The sequence below is a fragment of the Camelina sativa genome, chromosome 10, assembly GCF_000633955.1.
Source record: "Camelina sativa cultivar DH55 chromosome 10, Cs, whole genome shotgun sequence".
NCBI classification, from domain to species: domain Eukaryota; kingdom Viridiplantae; phylum Streptophyta; class Magnoliopsida; order Brassicales; family Brassicaceae; genus Camelina; species Camelina sativa.
The window spans coordinates 20193551-20209475 of NC_025694.1; the positions used below are offsets into that span (position 1 = coordinate 20193551).

At 31.5% G+C, this 15925-nt stretch overlaps 1 protein-coding gene across 1 annotated transcript; it reads right to left on the reverse strand.

The window, feature by feature from the left end:
- Window positions 2596-5258, reverse strand: LOC104719451 (serine/threonine-protein kinase CDL1). The gene is made up of 6 exons (XM_010437387.2): window positions 4476-5258; window positions 3999-4256; window positions 3721-3899; window positions 3567-3646; window positions 3324-3471; window positions 2596-3192 (listed from the first exon to the last, which is right to left on the reverse strand). Exons 1-6 carry the CDS (start codon window positions 5083-5085, stop codon window positions 2839-2841), a joined length of 1629 nt encoding a protein of 542 aa, XP_010435689.1. The 5' UTR covers window positions 5086-5258; the 3' UTR covers window positions 2596-2838.

Below are 15925 nucleotides of genomic sequence, written 5' to 3' on the forward strand. Positions count from 1 at the left end.
ATGTCAAACGCTGGTTTTTGTTAGTGATTAGGATTAGTGTTTGCAACCACCAAAAATAGGTTCTAACCACCATCTTCAATCGCTTTCTCCAACCTTGATATCTAACCGCTTTCTCCAAAAGACTTGTTGATTGGTGGTTATTGTAGCGGCTCGTTTGCAAACTATGAGTTTGGGTGCTTCCAGTCAGAACCTTAAAGGGCATAACACAAAATGTACTTGAATAATGTTAATATAGATATGTTACGATACAAGGCTTAGTTTCTTCTTCTATTTATAACTAGGTAGTAACCCGTGCTGTACCACGGGCAAAATATTTTCATATAAATTCCTAAAATGACTAAGAATCATATTAACCGAGGTTCTATAGTACATGTGTGTTATTTTAATGTTAAAAATTAAATAAACCTAGACGTGTTTACTTTGGTACGGGAAACACGTCACAGTCCCATCCCATCCCCTCACGTTCTATCCCATCTGCTGTTTTCCTATCTCATCTTGTCTCATCTTGTATCGTCTCATCCAGTATGGTCTCGTCCCATCTTGTCCCGTCTCGTCCCATCATAATTTTTTTAACTTATGTTTGTTTATTTTTAAATAATTACTTGTTAGAAAATCTTTACTAAAAGAGATTGGGTAAGAAATTTAGACCAGATACCAGAGTTCTACGTTGAATATTTTTTTATTTAGTTAGTTAAAAGTATCCTACAAATTATATAATTGTTTTCAAAAACACCAAAATTCTCGAAGTGTCCGTTCCAAAGTGGTTAATTACATGTCGCATAGTCAATCCTTATCCAAATTAGTGAAAGCTTAATACTTCAATTTATCTACCTATATTTTTTTGATTTTGTACTTTAATCTAAAATTTATGTCCCTTTTTAAAAAAAAACTATTCAATATATTGTTTAACATTATTCGAATTTATCTGTTTCAGTTTACATATACTGGAATTTTCTCAAAATTAAATTATTGTTTTTAAAAGTATATGTACTTAATTAGTAATTTAAATTACTTCAAAAAAACACTGGTAAAACATATATTCAGTCAAATAATAAACCCTTTTCGGTTGGATTTAATTGTATAATAGTAGTATTTTTTCTTAAAAATTAGTTAGCAATTCTTTTACAATGTTTTGTCAATATTTTGGTGTATATGTAGAATACTGCAACCTGTACCGCAAATAAACATGATCATCATTTTCATCAGCTAGAAAATGTAAATTTTTTTGCAGTCCATCCATAATAATCAATGACCGCCTGTGTTTGTTGTAAATGTTAAAGTAATTTTTTTTAGTTAGTTAAATTATCCAAAATTATATTTTCAAAAATTATATAATTATTTTTCAAAAATACCAAAATTTTCAAAGTACCCGTTCCAAAGTCTTTAATTACATGTCGCATAATCAATTCTTATCCATATTTGTGAAAGCTTGACACTTGAATTTATCTACCTATATTTTTTGATTCTGTACTTTTATCTAAAATATCTGTCCCTTTTTTAAAAATAATATTTAATATATTGTTTTCATTATTCGAATTTACTTGTTTCAGTTTACATATACTATTTCTCATCTTAATACCATAATTAAACTTGACTTTTCTCAAAATTTAATTATTGTTTATTTAAAATATATATACTTAATTAGCAAATTGAATTACTTCAAAAATACACTGGTAAAACATATATTCAATCAAATAATACACCTTTTTAGGTCGTAAAATTTTAACTGTATAATAGTAGTATTTTTCCATAAAAATTAGTTGGCCACTCTTTTACGCTTACCATGTGATTGGAAGATGATTCCATCGATCTAGATCAAAAGAAATCAACTTCCATATATTTGGTCGAACGAAACGTTAACTAAAACTTTAAACAGAGCTGGTTGTAAAAAGAAGAAACACACATAGCAAGAAATTTAGAACTATATGGATTAAGAAAAACAAAAAAAAACCATCATAATTGAGAACAAACAAAAATATGAAGTAATCGGATATGTATAGTATTATATTTATAGAGAATTAAATAGTTTGTTATTGTTTCCTAAAATTCCTAAAATAATAAAATTTAAAAATATTAAATTGATTACGGTTTTTGAAAAGGTAAATATTGATATGCCGATATTCTCTCCATTTAAACCTTAAATGCTCACGATTTTATCCGTTTATGTTATCTAAATTCGGTTTTGGAAATTAAATAGTTTGTAATTGTTTCCTAAAATTTTTGGAATAATAAATTTAGAAAATTTTAAATTGATTACGGTTTCTGAAAAGGAAAATAGATATATATCCTTTTCTAATTGGAATATCTGGTCATAACTTCAATGACATACCCTTGTAATTTCTTATAAAACAAAGGTTTATTAGTTAAACGACTTTACAAATAATAATTGTAGGGATAAAAATACTAGTCATAGTCGCTAACGTCGTACTTATCCTAGTAAATTAGGATCCACAAAATTAAAGTGAAAACAATAGTTATTAGGATTAAATTAACTACTAGTAAATTTATAAGATACACGATAACAAACAACGCACTACACTTATCCTTCAGTTATCAAATAAATAACAATTTTCTTTGTTTTTATGGATTTCTCAAAAAAAAAAAACTCAAAAGTATTGAAAACGGAAAACGAAAACCGGAGAATCGGTTTTGTCACCATAACCAAACCGGAAAAATAAAAACCTAAACCGGTTTTCTCCACAGTTGGAAACAAACAAAAAAAAACGAAACCAAATGTACACACAGCACAAATCACTGATTCAGAAACTAACAACTCTGTTTCAAACTTTTCATAAATACCCTATTTACACACTTTAAATCCATCTCTTTGATATATTTTCATCGGCCGTACACATGATCATCATCTTCAAGCTCTGTTACTCCGAGCATCGCAAGATCAAGATGACATTTCATCTCGGATTTGGTCTGTTGCAGCTGTGTATAAGTGTCAATCATACCCGCAATATTTGTATTTTTCCCGCTTGAATGTGTTATTGGTTCTAATCCTTCTTCACCTTTCAAGATTGAGACAATCTCTTCCATACCAGGTCTTCGGGACTCCTCATTGATCACACACGCCGCTGCAGCACGGATCATCCGCTCCATCTCAACCGAGTTTTTTCTTGTACATTTTAGTCTTGGATCAAGCAGCTCCTCAATGGCTTCTATCCCTCTTTGCAACAACGGTTTTGCCTATAAAGGATTTCAAAAAAGAGCTAAGTAAGTCTTTTTCCAAAACAATCCTAAATGTACTTAACAAACCCCGATAAGATCACAAATTCAATACTACTAGTAGTAGTTAACAAGGGAATGATGTGACATACCCAAACAACCAAGTTTTCTTGACCAGATGTTCTCCTGGCTTCGATTGGTTTCCGACCAGTTATTAGCTCAAGCAAGACAACTCCAAAGGCGTAAACATCGGTCTTGTCAGATATCTTACCATGCTGGAAATACTCAGGAGCCAGATAGCTGCAAGAAATATTTTTGTTAGCTGATTAGATCATTAAGAATTTGGCATTAAAGGAGGAAAAAAAACAACTCATGGCAAAGCTTTCGATCTATACCCGAATGTGCCTTTCACGGTTTTGCAGAGAAAAGGAACAGAAGGTGCAGCTGTCCAAGTAGCTAACCCGAAATCACACAACTGAACGAACAAAAAAACATCAAAACCATTATTGGTTTGCTCTTCAATCATCAAATAAAAGACTTTATCTTTACCTTTGGTATTTTCTTTGAGGAAAGAAGAATATTGGAAGGTTTGATATCTCTGTGAACAACACATTGCTCTGTTCCATTATGCAAATAAGCAATGGCATCAGCGATACCTAACGCGACCTTGTACCTTGCTGACCAAGGTAAACCAAAAGCGGCTTTAATCCCTTTCTTCTTCTTCTTATCTATAAGAAACAGAACATCAAAATCTGTCAGTCTTTAAAGAAGAGGTTAAAACATTCTCTGAACTATGCACACAAAGGATGATAAAAGGTTTCTCTTACCGTGTAAATAGTGTTCGAGGCTACCACCAGAGACATACTTGTAAACCAAGAATAGACCTTCTTCAGGATCTATACAGAATCCAAGAAGAGGCACAATGTTGGAGCTATGAAGAGAACTTGCAATCATCAACTCTCTGCAAAAAGACTTAGGAGACTCTTTGTCTTCCTTATCAAGTCTCTTGATTGCTACAGCCGTTCCCCAAATTCCGATTTTGCCTCTAAACACATAGCTACAAGCTCCTCTTCCCAACACTCTCCCTATAAAACAAACCATTGAATCAAAAATGTTAAACTATTTTCCATTTTGGGACGGTTGACCCGATCTGACCCAAACCCGGTATTTACCAAACATATAGCTAAAACCTACCAAAATTTTCTCAAATTTGTACCCAAATTACATGTATCTGAATCTTATTACCAAACAAAGAGTTTTCAAAATTCAATCTTTAATTACTAATTTTAGAGACTTTTTTGTACCTTTAGAGAAATTACGAGTAGCTGCAACGATTTCACCGTAGCTAAACCGAACCAGAGTATTAGCGACCGGAGAGATACTCTTCTCAAGCGACCTAGCTCTCGTCCACCTCAAATCATCAGTAGCATTCCCAGTAGTCTCCGTAACACCATTCTCCAAATTCACCATCAGAACAGTCGTGGAACCACCGGAGACAGACAGATTCCGACAAGAAGACGAAGCAGACAGAGAGGGCGCTTCACCTTTCAGCTTCTCAAGCTCAATCTGTGAACAAAGACTGAATCTAAACGACGAGTGAACTGAGTGTGGATCAGGATTCATATTCTCCGGTGCTGTTTCCGCTAAAAGCCAAGCCTTGTTGTTCTCTCCTCCGCCTCCATTTTTGTTGCTGCCGGAGTTTTCGGTTGAGGTTGATCCAGTTACAGGAGGAAGGAAACAAGCTAAACCCAAATCAAAGATCATATTTTTCAAACGGGTTTTGATTCCTTTCTTGTCATTGTTGTCTCCATCAAGATCTGATGATGATGATGAAGAAGTGAGAATTGGTATGTTCACTGAGCTTGTAGTTTCTGGGGTTTTTGGATGAACTGAGGCTCCCTCATAAAAACCCATTTTTTATCTCTCTCTCTCTCAGTGAACAGATCTAGAGAAAGACACAATTACCAAGAAAAAAAGCAAAATTTTGATTCTCTCTTTTGAAAAAAATTGATTCTTTTTGAAGAGCTTTGCTTGATGGAAGAGAAAGAGAGAATATATATTTTATTTTTAGGTATATAAATGAGAAAATGAAGACGAAGAAGAAGAGGATTAATTAAGTTAATATATGATTAGTGGTGGAAGGTGGAAGCAAATTTTAATTTTGTATTACCGTTAAGTTGTTGTTGCGATCTTGAGCAAGAAAAAACAGGAGAGAGAGGGGGGAAATAATTAGGTATGATTAATGTTTTTTTTAAAAAATAATAATTGAGATTTTTAAAATAATTGAGAGCGTTACAGAAAAATATGTAAAAATATTTGAGAGCGTTACAAAACCAATCAAACAAGTGTATTTACGTAGAAAAATATAAATGATTTTAAAAATGTTTTTTTTAAGGGTCATATATGGGTAAAGGCTGTTTAGCTCATCTTCAAAGGGGACAGGAACAGAGCCCACGAGGTTATGGTTCTCGGAAATAATGGAGAAGTGAAAGAGAAAAAGAGAATATTTAAAAATTTCACAAGTGTTACTATCGAATAAAATTTTAAAAAATTCACAAGTGTTACTATATTTAGTTTTTATTCTCTTGTGTTTTAATTCGTACATGTGGCGAATTGTAGACATATGTAGGTAAAAACTTTTACATGGTGTTCGGTGGCCCGGGTTACATATTATTTCATGATTATGTTTTTTTTTTGGGTCATTTAAATACACGAAAATAAAATATGAACCTTCTTGTTCAACAACTATGAAACTATATATATTAAGAAAGAATTTATACATGGTGAGGAAAAAAATCATTTGTTGGTATTTATAACAGTAAAGTATGCTAATTGAATTTACTAGCTATGTAAGAAATTCAAAGAGAATGAAGAAGACAAAAAAAAAAAAAAGTTATGGTAAGTGATATTTCATGCTGTGAAGAAGAGTGAGATTTACAGCTTTTTTTTTTTGCTCGTTTATATGGACAATTTTATATAATTATCTGTAACATAGTGACAATTGGTTCTACCATAAACTATTCATTATATAACAAAGCTTAATCTTGTAACACTTATCATTGGAGATCTAGCCCTCACTGATATTTTTCTTTTTTCCAATGTACGTACCATTTTGTTGTTTAGTTAACCAAAACATACTAAGAGTTATNGAAATAATTAGGTATGATTAATGTTTTTTTTAAAAAATAATAATTGAGATTTTTAAAATAATTGAGAGCGTTACAGAAAAATATGTAAAAATATTTGAGAGCGTTACAAAACCAATCAAACAAGTGTATTTACGTAGAAAAATATAAATGATTTTAAAAATGTTTTTTTTAAGGGTCATATATGGGTAAAGGCTGTTTAGCTCATCTTCAAAGGGGACAGGAACAGAGCCCACGAGGTTATGGTTCTCGGAAATAATGGAGAAGTGAAAGAGAAAAAGAGAATATTTAAAAATTTCACAAGTGTTACTATCGAATAAAATTTTAAAAAATTCACAAGTGTTACTATATTTAGTTTTTATTCTCTTGTGTTTTAATTCGTACATGTGGCGAATTGTAGACATATGTAGGTAAAAACTTTTACATGGTGTTCGGTGGCCCGGGTTACATATTATTTCATGATTATGTTTTTTTTTTGGGTCATTTAAATACACGAAAATAAAATATGAACCTTCTTGTTCAACAACTATGAAACTATATATATTAAGAAAGAATTTATACATGGTGAGGAAAAAAATCATTTGTTGGTATTTATAACAGTAAAGTATGCTAATTGAATTTACTAGCTATGTAAGAAATTCAAAGAGAATGAAGAAGACAAAAAAAAAAAAAAGTTATGGTAAGTGATATTTCATGCTGTGAAGAAGAGTGAGATTTACAGCTTTTTTTTTTTGCTCGTTTATATGGACAATTTTATATAATTATCTGTAACATAGTGACAATTGGTTCTACCATAAACTATTCATTATATAACAAAGCTTAATCTTGTAACACTTATCATTGGAGATCTAGCCCTCACTGATATTTTTCTTTTTTCCAATGTACGTACCATTTTGTTGTTTAGTTAACCAAAACATACTAAGAGTTATATTGTGCTAATGACGTGTTATATAATATACTAATGCAATAATAACTAAGAGTACTTGCAAAACATTCCTTGGCTGGGATATTTAAATGTTTTAAGAAATGTGAATTACAATACAATGTTTTCATTCTTATTCATAGGTGAAACTTATAAAGATTTTAGAATTTGTCACTATGTTGAATAGTGACAGGTACGTACGTAGGTCCACCACAACGTATTCAATGAAAATGTCACATTGCATATCGCTATCATATTGTATCCATTTTTCTGAAGCATATATATATTGAATAAAATGTAAAATTTATTCGGAAAAATAGGCTTTAAACTTTTTTACATCAATACTTTATGTTTTAAAAGATTAAAGAGATTAAATAGACTAAGAGACTGAAGCATATGTTATACCATATAGCACAATCAGATATTCCAGGGACACACCAAAGGTACATCTGGAGAGAACGATATATTTTGTGCATAATATGTTTAACGTACGTCTTTGTGTTTATGGCGAGTGTGTTTACAAATTATCATGTGATAATGATGTGTTTGTTTCCACAGAAAGTGGCATATATGTTTTTATATGGTGGCACCTAAACTTTCTTACAATGTGGCTTATAACAAAAGTTAAATTTGATGTTATCTGCAAAATAAATGGCTTATAACAGCACAAAATTTTTCATATAGTATATATAGAAGAAAAAAAAATCATGGAGTTTAGATAGATGAGAACATGTACACACCCCTTCAACTTTTGATAATAAATGAACGAAGAATTTAGGAGATAAATTTAGATAAAAGCTAAGTCCAAGGTATGGATTAATGTAACTAATTACGTAATAAATCAATTGGTGATGGTACGTGGTCAGAGATTCTTGATTTCATAGTCTAGAAATTAATTAATTCTTCAATTTTATTAAACCACATGTGTCCACATAGAACTAGCAAACATATATAATATTTGAAGTAAGTAGTTTTCAGAGACCATAAGATATTACATTAAAATTTAATATTAATATGACCATCCTAATTAACTTATAAAACTAAAATATGAACACCAACATCGTAACTTAATTTTTTTTTCTGAGGTTTATTGGCAGGTTGATTTGTAAATATCTAAAAGCTAGTGTTGTCTATATGGTTTGTTTAATTATGCATATATGTGACATTATACAATTCAAATGGATGTGTTCTTTTTTTTTTTTGGTGAAGTTCAAATGGATGTGTTTGTAACAAAAAGGTTTAAACAGAATTTAAATAATTCCATATTTCTATTATATAAAATAAAATAAAAATAAAAAAAATAGTCCATGAGAACGTTTAAAATATTCGACAGATTTAGTAAAATAAAAACATTCGAAAGTAAATAATTTCCCAACACTCTTTAATTCAAATTCACTAATAATCTCCCAAGAGAAAATATTCCGTTTTTTTTTTCTCTGTTGTAAAAAGATTTGATTGTAGATACTAATTAGTGCAATAAAGATTGTCACAAGAAAAGAATGGTCCTAACATGAGCTCATTTAAAGGATAATAACATGTTCTTTGGACGAGTCATATGACTACAAAGTCTCTTACTCAGTTACTCTACTCGTTCAACCAAGTAAACGATATATAATATAAGACGAGTCATATAAATATTTGAGTTAGAAATACTTTTCATTAAAACAATTAAAACATTTTGATAAATTGCAAGAAAAATTATGAAACTTCGCAAACGCGAAAACTAGACGAAACGGAGAATTGTGAGATGGATAAAGTCTGGGAGAGCATATAAAGACCAAAACATCAACTCAAGTCAAAACTATAATCTACCACACAATGGCTCATTGAAGAACCTTTTCTTTATTTTTTATTATTGTTATTATTGATAGTACGTAGATTTTGATCATTATTGTTATTAACGGTACGGTGGCCTAACTAGCCATACCATGAGTCGTGTAGGTAAACTAACGATAGGATGTGGTGTGTAGATAGATAGATTCATAGATTCCAAGATGTGATGATGTGATAATGAGAGAGGTCCAAAAGTAGGTGGACCGGTACGGTGTCGGTTCGTTCAACTTACCACCGGTGTCGGTTTGGTCATATTTTTCACTTCTGAGATAGCATAGCATCATTGACACCAATGATGATAGTCATCATCATGATCAACTTCAACTTGGATTAGTTTTTATTTTCATGTATACAACACACATCCCCTGCGTACGTGGGAGTCCGTACCATTTTGTAATTATATTTCGGAAGAAGAGTTACGTCAATAACCACGTCGCCTTGGTCCAGTAATAAAAGGAGAAAAGTCTTATTATCTAGGTTCGAGTAGTATTGGCCACCGGGGTTCAAATTTTAACATGGTTTCCTTCGACTCCAAAAGATTAGTTTTTGGACCTAGGAAGCCTTTTAGGATCACTTCTTCTTTGTCAAAAAAAAAAAGAAGAGTTACGTCATTCCTATATTAAAAAAAAAAAAAAACATGATGTTATATATAGAGGGTTAGTTAGTGTTGATCCATGCGGTTAACTAACTACCATTTTGTTAGTATTTAATGAATCGTTTAACAAATATTGTAATACTAGATTTTAACCCGCGGTACACCGCAGACATATAATTTCTATTATAATTCATATTTTATGTTGTATCTATTTGTTAAATATTGAATGTTTTGTAAATAGAATAATAACTAAATTTTCTAGTTGTTGTGCAGCTAAATATTTATATTATTCTTTAACCCGCAATACACTTCATGACCATTTGTTGGTTATATTTAGTTTGTTTTGTTTAGTGTTTGAGATTCTATTTTGATTTTTAATTATTATAACAAAAAATAAGGGATCTAAATACATAATCAGTAATTATACACTATGATTAAGTCACATTTTTCCTAATGATTTAAGTATTTTATACAATCTTAGTTAAATCAACTTGATTTTATGTCAAATATTCTAATATTAGTAGTGTTGATAAATAATTAAATAAGGATTTAACCCGTGTTAACACAAGTTTAATAATATTTTATTAATTTCAACATGTTCTCTTTATAACTCATCTACTATATAACCACATTATATAGTATTCTAGAATTTTTTAGTTTTACATATTCATAATAATTAAAATTTTTATTAAATTTATATATGTTAATTATAATATTAAAATAATTGTTAATCGAAGTTTTTCTTACGTTAATAATCAAAGGCCACATATTTTGGAAAACAAAATGAGAATCAAATTGTTTTTTTCTTTGTTTACGAAGTATTCAGATATAGAATATCTTCAAAACACAACATAATGTTTGGTTAAATATATGATAGTTTCTATTTCCATAGTGATTGCTGTTATTTTTTTTAATTGAAATGAAATGTAAAATATTTAGGAAACAAAATCTGGAGTAATGTTAGTTTTGAAAAAATTTTAGGGGTTAATGTTGTCAATAACTTTTTAAATAAACAAAACTAAAAGGGCAAAACACAAAATGTACTTCAAAAATGTTAATATGGATACACATTTTTTTTTTGGTAAGGGGACGGGCGGCCAAAGCCTCCCGTGTTTTATTAAAGAATTAGAAAACTACAATCGTACTCTTCTAGAGCGTGAGTGCCCAAGAAGATCTTCTCGAAATACAGACTCAACTACATCAGGAACAGACTCAAAAGTATGAAAACCTAATGGTAACGAAAACGCATAGTTAGCTAACTCATCCGCCAGGCAGTTAGCTTCCCTATACACATGTAAAACACGGACTATCCAATCCCTTAAGAGAAAGCCAGGACACAACCGTACCAGAAAAGACAGCGGATGATACTCACGTATCCCTATCTTCAAGAAACTCACCACCATCTCCGAGTCAATCTCCAACTCCACTCGACTCACTTGCTGATCCCAAGCTAAACACAACCCATAGTAGGCATCCCATAACTCAGCCAAAGGAGCATAGCATCGCCCAATGTTAAGCGCAAAACCACCCCTCCATTCTCCTGACTCATTTATCAAAACTCCACCTGCCGTCGCGAGACCCGGGTTACCATGAGAGGCACCATCAATATTCACTTTCAACCACCCCGGTTCTGGCACCACCCAAGCTATCATCCGTTCTACCCGCTCTACCGGTTGTCTTCCCTCCAGAGAGGACCAATGTACTGTAGCCACTTCCTGCGCAAGGTCCTTCAGAAACCTTACTCGATCCCGACACTTACCTTGTTCTCCAAAAACGTTACCACACCTCCATTTCCAACCCCACCAAGAAGTCATGGCAAACAAAGTAGACCATGGACAGGCTTCCACTTGTCAACCTACACTCAAATTGTCAAACAGCCATTCAAACAATGTATGAGTAAAAAAAGCACAGTCCGCTTATTAAGTGGACCCAACCGCAACCATACACCGACATAGCGGGACAATCCCGCATAACATGGAGAATAGACTCCACTCCACCCTTACAAACCGTACAAATGTTAGAATCACACAAATGCCTATGGTATCTTTCAGCATTCACCATAAGAGCCTGGTTCCCCACGAGCCACTGAAAAGTACGAACCCTCTAAGGCACCTGAACTCCCCATATTCGACCATAGAAAGCGGCCATATTTGGCCTAGGAGCATCATTACGTGTTAATAAGTGATAGGCAGACCAGGCAGTAAACTTCCCATCCGAAGTGAACCCCCAGGACAGACAATCCTTCGCACCCGTAAACCTGTCCAAAACTACTGACAACAGCTCAAGCTTCTTCTCTTCTGGAATATGAATCGCAATACGGGAAATATCCCAACCAACTCCATCAATCCATAAGTCTTTCGCCAATAACTCTGCATCCCCAAATAAATTGTTATCAGTACAACTCTCCTTTAAAGCCTCATTCGATAACCATTTAGCAGTCCAAAATTTTATAGTTCTTCCATTGCCAATAACCCAACTTTGTCCGGGAACAATAACCTCCCGTAGCCCTGTCCCAATGCTCCTCCAGGTTGAAGACCAGTTGCTTTTAACTCCAGTCCATGTCGTATCATGAATTTGACCGACTTTATATTTACTCCTTACCACACGAGCCCAAAGCTTATCCTTGTCATTGATCAATCGCCATCCTACCTTAGCTATGAGTTCTCTGTTCATATCCTTTGCTGCTCGAATGCCCAAACCTCCTTCACACTTAGGTAAACAAACCTTATCTCATGCCACCAAATGCTGTCTACGTTTCTCCGGTGTGCTCCCCCATAAGAAGGAACGAGATACTTTATCCAAACAAGCCAGTGCAGCAACATAATAGTAGATATGGTATGGACAGGAATGGAACACAATACCGCCTTGGTCAAAGTTAACCTCCCCGCGAAACTCATAACCTGACTTTTCCATCCCGACAATCTTGATGAGACTCTCTCCAGAACACTTTGAAATGTCTCTTTATTGATCCGTTTATGCAAAACAGGCATCCCCAGATACTTCCCCAAATCTCTGGTAGACTTAATCCCGCTCTCCTCTGTGATCAACTTCTCCAAATCTCTAGAGATATTATCAGAAAAAAACATTTTTGACTTCTCTAGACTAACTTTCTGACCCGAGACTATGCAAAACTTCTCCAGTACCCCTCTGATCACTCTGATTTGTGCCACTGATGCTTCCGCAAATAGGATGAGATCATCCGCAAAACAGATATGAGACAATTGTGGTCCCCCTCGCGATAAACTTATTGGTTTCCATTTCTTGTCAACAACCGCCAGATCGATCATATGACAGAGTCTCTCCATGCATAAAACAAACAAATATGGGGATAGAGGATCCCCTTGTCGCAATTCTCTTTGTGGTTTAAACTGATCCGTCTTCTCACCATTCCATAACAAACACATGGATGGACAAGAAACACACTGCAATATCCAATTCACCCAAACCTCTGAAAATCCAGCTGCTCGCAAGGTATCCTCCAGGAAATCCCATCGAATTCTGTCATAAGCTTTCTCAAAGTCGAGCTTTAATAGCATTTACTCCTTTCTACCTTTATTCCTCGTCATGGAGTGCGATCCTCCTATGCCACAACAATATTCACTACAAGAAAAATATAATATTGCAACATAAATTTTGCAATAGTCATGTTTGTTTCAATTTTGTAACATATTTTGCAATTTTTTTGCAATGATAGATATACATCACAATATTATTGTAAAGTTATTGCAAATTTACGATAAAAAAACAATCGTTGCAAATTTTTGTGATCATTTAGCAACATGTGAAAAACTGCTGCAAATTAGCAAGAAAAATTCAAAGATTGCGAAATATAGTTATTTTGCTAGAAATTTACGAGACTAATATAGTAACAAATGGGACACCTCTTAATTCTTATTTGCAAAAGTTTTGTATATATATTTTGCAATACTTACTTTTCAGTTTTCATCATACCAAATAAAGTTTAGTGTATATATTTTGCAAACTTAACAGAAAAAAATATTGAAATTAAAGTAGAACTAAGAAGTATACCTTTGTTTTTAATGTGGTTTTCGCCTTTTCGGGTCATATGAGTAAAAACTAGAATCAAATTTTGTTTTAATTCAGGTTTAGATTCAAAAATAAAATAATAAAATACAAAGAAAAAATATATTTTAAAATATAATATATTATAATAATTATCAGTGGCGAGACTAAGATTATTTTATTATTTACAAATCAGTTACATACGTATAGTGTTTGCTAAACATTAAACATTTATTATTAATTAACTAGATGAAAACTTGTCCGGATTTAAAGTTTTATAAATTAAATTTAACAAAAATATATTAAAATTTGTTGTATATTACTTATCTATTTTATAATATACTAATTTATATCCACTTACATGTTACTTATCTATTTTATAATATACTAATTTATATCCACTTACATATCTTATATGTATGTTATTATTAAAAGTGTTTTTTTTACACCTAAATATACTCTATGTTACAAATAATTTTATATCCCCACCTAAAAATGTCTATATAAAAAAATATATTTTAAAGTATAATATACTATAATAATTATCAGTGGCGAGACTAAGATTATTTTATTATTTACAAATCAGTTACATACGTATAGTGTTTGCTAAACATTAAACATTTATTATTAATTAATATCACTTGCAATTGGCACATGTAACTGACTTCTCTGTACCGTTCCTTTATTTTCTCATTTGCCATTTCCTCTAGATAAAATTTATCACAAATATTTCGGGACTTATAGTATCACACGACTAGATACCCTAATATGTCAATTAGACTTTCCTCTTTGTATATATAATTCAAAAATCTCAAAGGTAATTAAGAAAGACCGAAAGAATCTCAGGTCTTTCCAAAGTCTCAGCAAAAAAAAAAAAAAAAAAAAAANGAGATACATTTTCACTGAAGCATATGATCCATTTCAGCTCTAACAATAAAGATGCCTTGGAATGATCCAAGATTTTCTATAGTCACTAATAGTGTTACCAAATTTATATAAGTTTTTTTTTTATCATTCCAACAAAGGTGAATGTTTGATTTAGTGTTTTGTTGTTTTAATTTGTTTGAGTTTATTTTAGTATTAACTCTATTTTTTTTTTCAGATGAATCATTAACCATGGATTTGTTAAAGCAGATCTTACAAAAATTTCTGAAATCAAAGATGGAATACGGAGCTTAAAGGATTGGAGAAGCTACTATCTCTTTTTTTTGAAACCCTTTCTCCAAAAAACAAATTGTTATCTCTTTTAAAATCAGCTAGTATAAGTTTTAGTGATTTTGTTTGGCATTTTTTTTTTATCCTTTGATGAGTATTCTAATATTAATTCATTTTTGGATGTTTCTCTTTGTAGATCTAATACATTTTCTTTTCTATTCAATCGTGGAATTTCTATTATAATAGATTTTAACTAAAACTTTTCATTTTGATTAATTATTATAATTTAGTAACAATATATGGGCCAAATAGAGTAAAATTATGGTGACGAATAGATATATCGATTCATAATAATCTCAACTATATATAATATTATAATAATAGAAAATATTAGTTGTAAGAGTATTTACAACAAATTATGCATGTCACCGTATAAAACCTTTGTAATAAATGTATCTTGCAATATAAATACAGCAAATTTTCAACGGTATTTGTTATATGTTTTGTGTAGCAATGATTTACAACAATTTAATGTTGTAATTATACGACAAATCTGCTACAAAAATATTGTTGCACTAATACGACCACAAATTGATTCATTGCAAATATTACGATGTCTATGCCACAAATTATAATTTGCAACGCTTAATCAGCAACTATGTAAATTGGTTGCACCCTCATTGCAATTCAATATTTGCAACTATATATGGGCATGCAGCAACAATTTTCAATATTGCAATATCACTATTTTCTTGTANCTAGATGAAAACTTGTCCGGATTTAAAGTTTTATAAATTAAATTTAACAAAAATATATTAAAATTTGTTGTATATTACTTATCTATTTTATAATATACTAATTTATATCCACTTACATGTTACTTATCTATTTTATAATATACTAATTTATATCCACTTACATATCTTATATGTATGTTATTATTAAAAGTGTTTTTTTTACACCTAAATATACTCTATGTTACAAATAATTTTATATCCCCACCTAAAAATGTCTATATAAAAAAATATATTTTAAAGTATAATATACTATAATAATTATCAGTGGCGAGACTAAGATTAT

What these genes read in the sequence shown, in the direction of transcription:
- LOC104719451 (XM_010437387.2), bottom strand. Translation starts at nt 5,085, where the DNA reads ATGGGTTTTTATGAGGGAGCCTCAGTTCATCCAAAAACCCCAGAAACT. An exon ending in CCTCAAAGAAAATACCAAAG is followed by an intron (nt 3,647 to 3,720) that starts GTAAAGATAAAG and finishes TTGTTCGTTCAG; the next exon opens with TTGTGTGATTTCGGGTTAGC. An exon ending in ACCGTGAAAGGCACATTCGG is followed by an intron (nt 3,472 to 3,566) that starts GTATAGATCGAA and finishes TATTTCTTGCAG; the next exon opens with CTATCTGGCTCCTGAGTATT.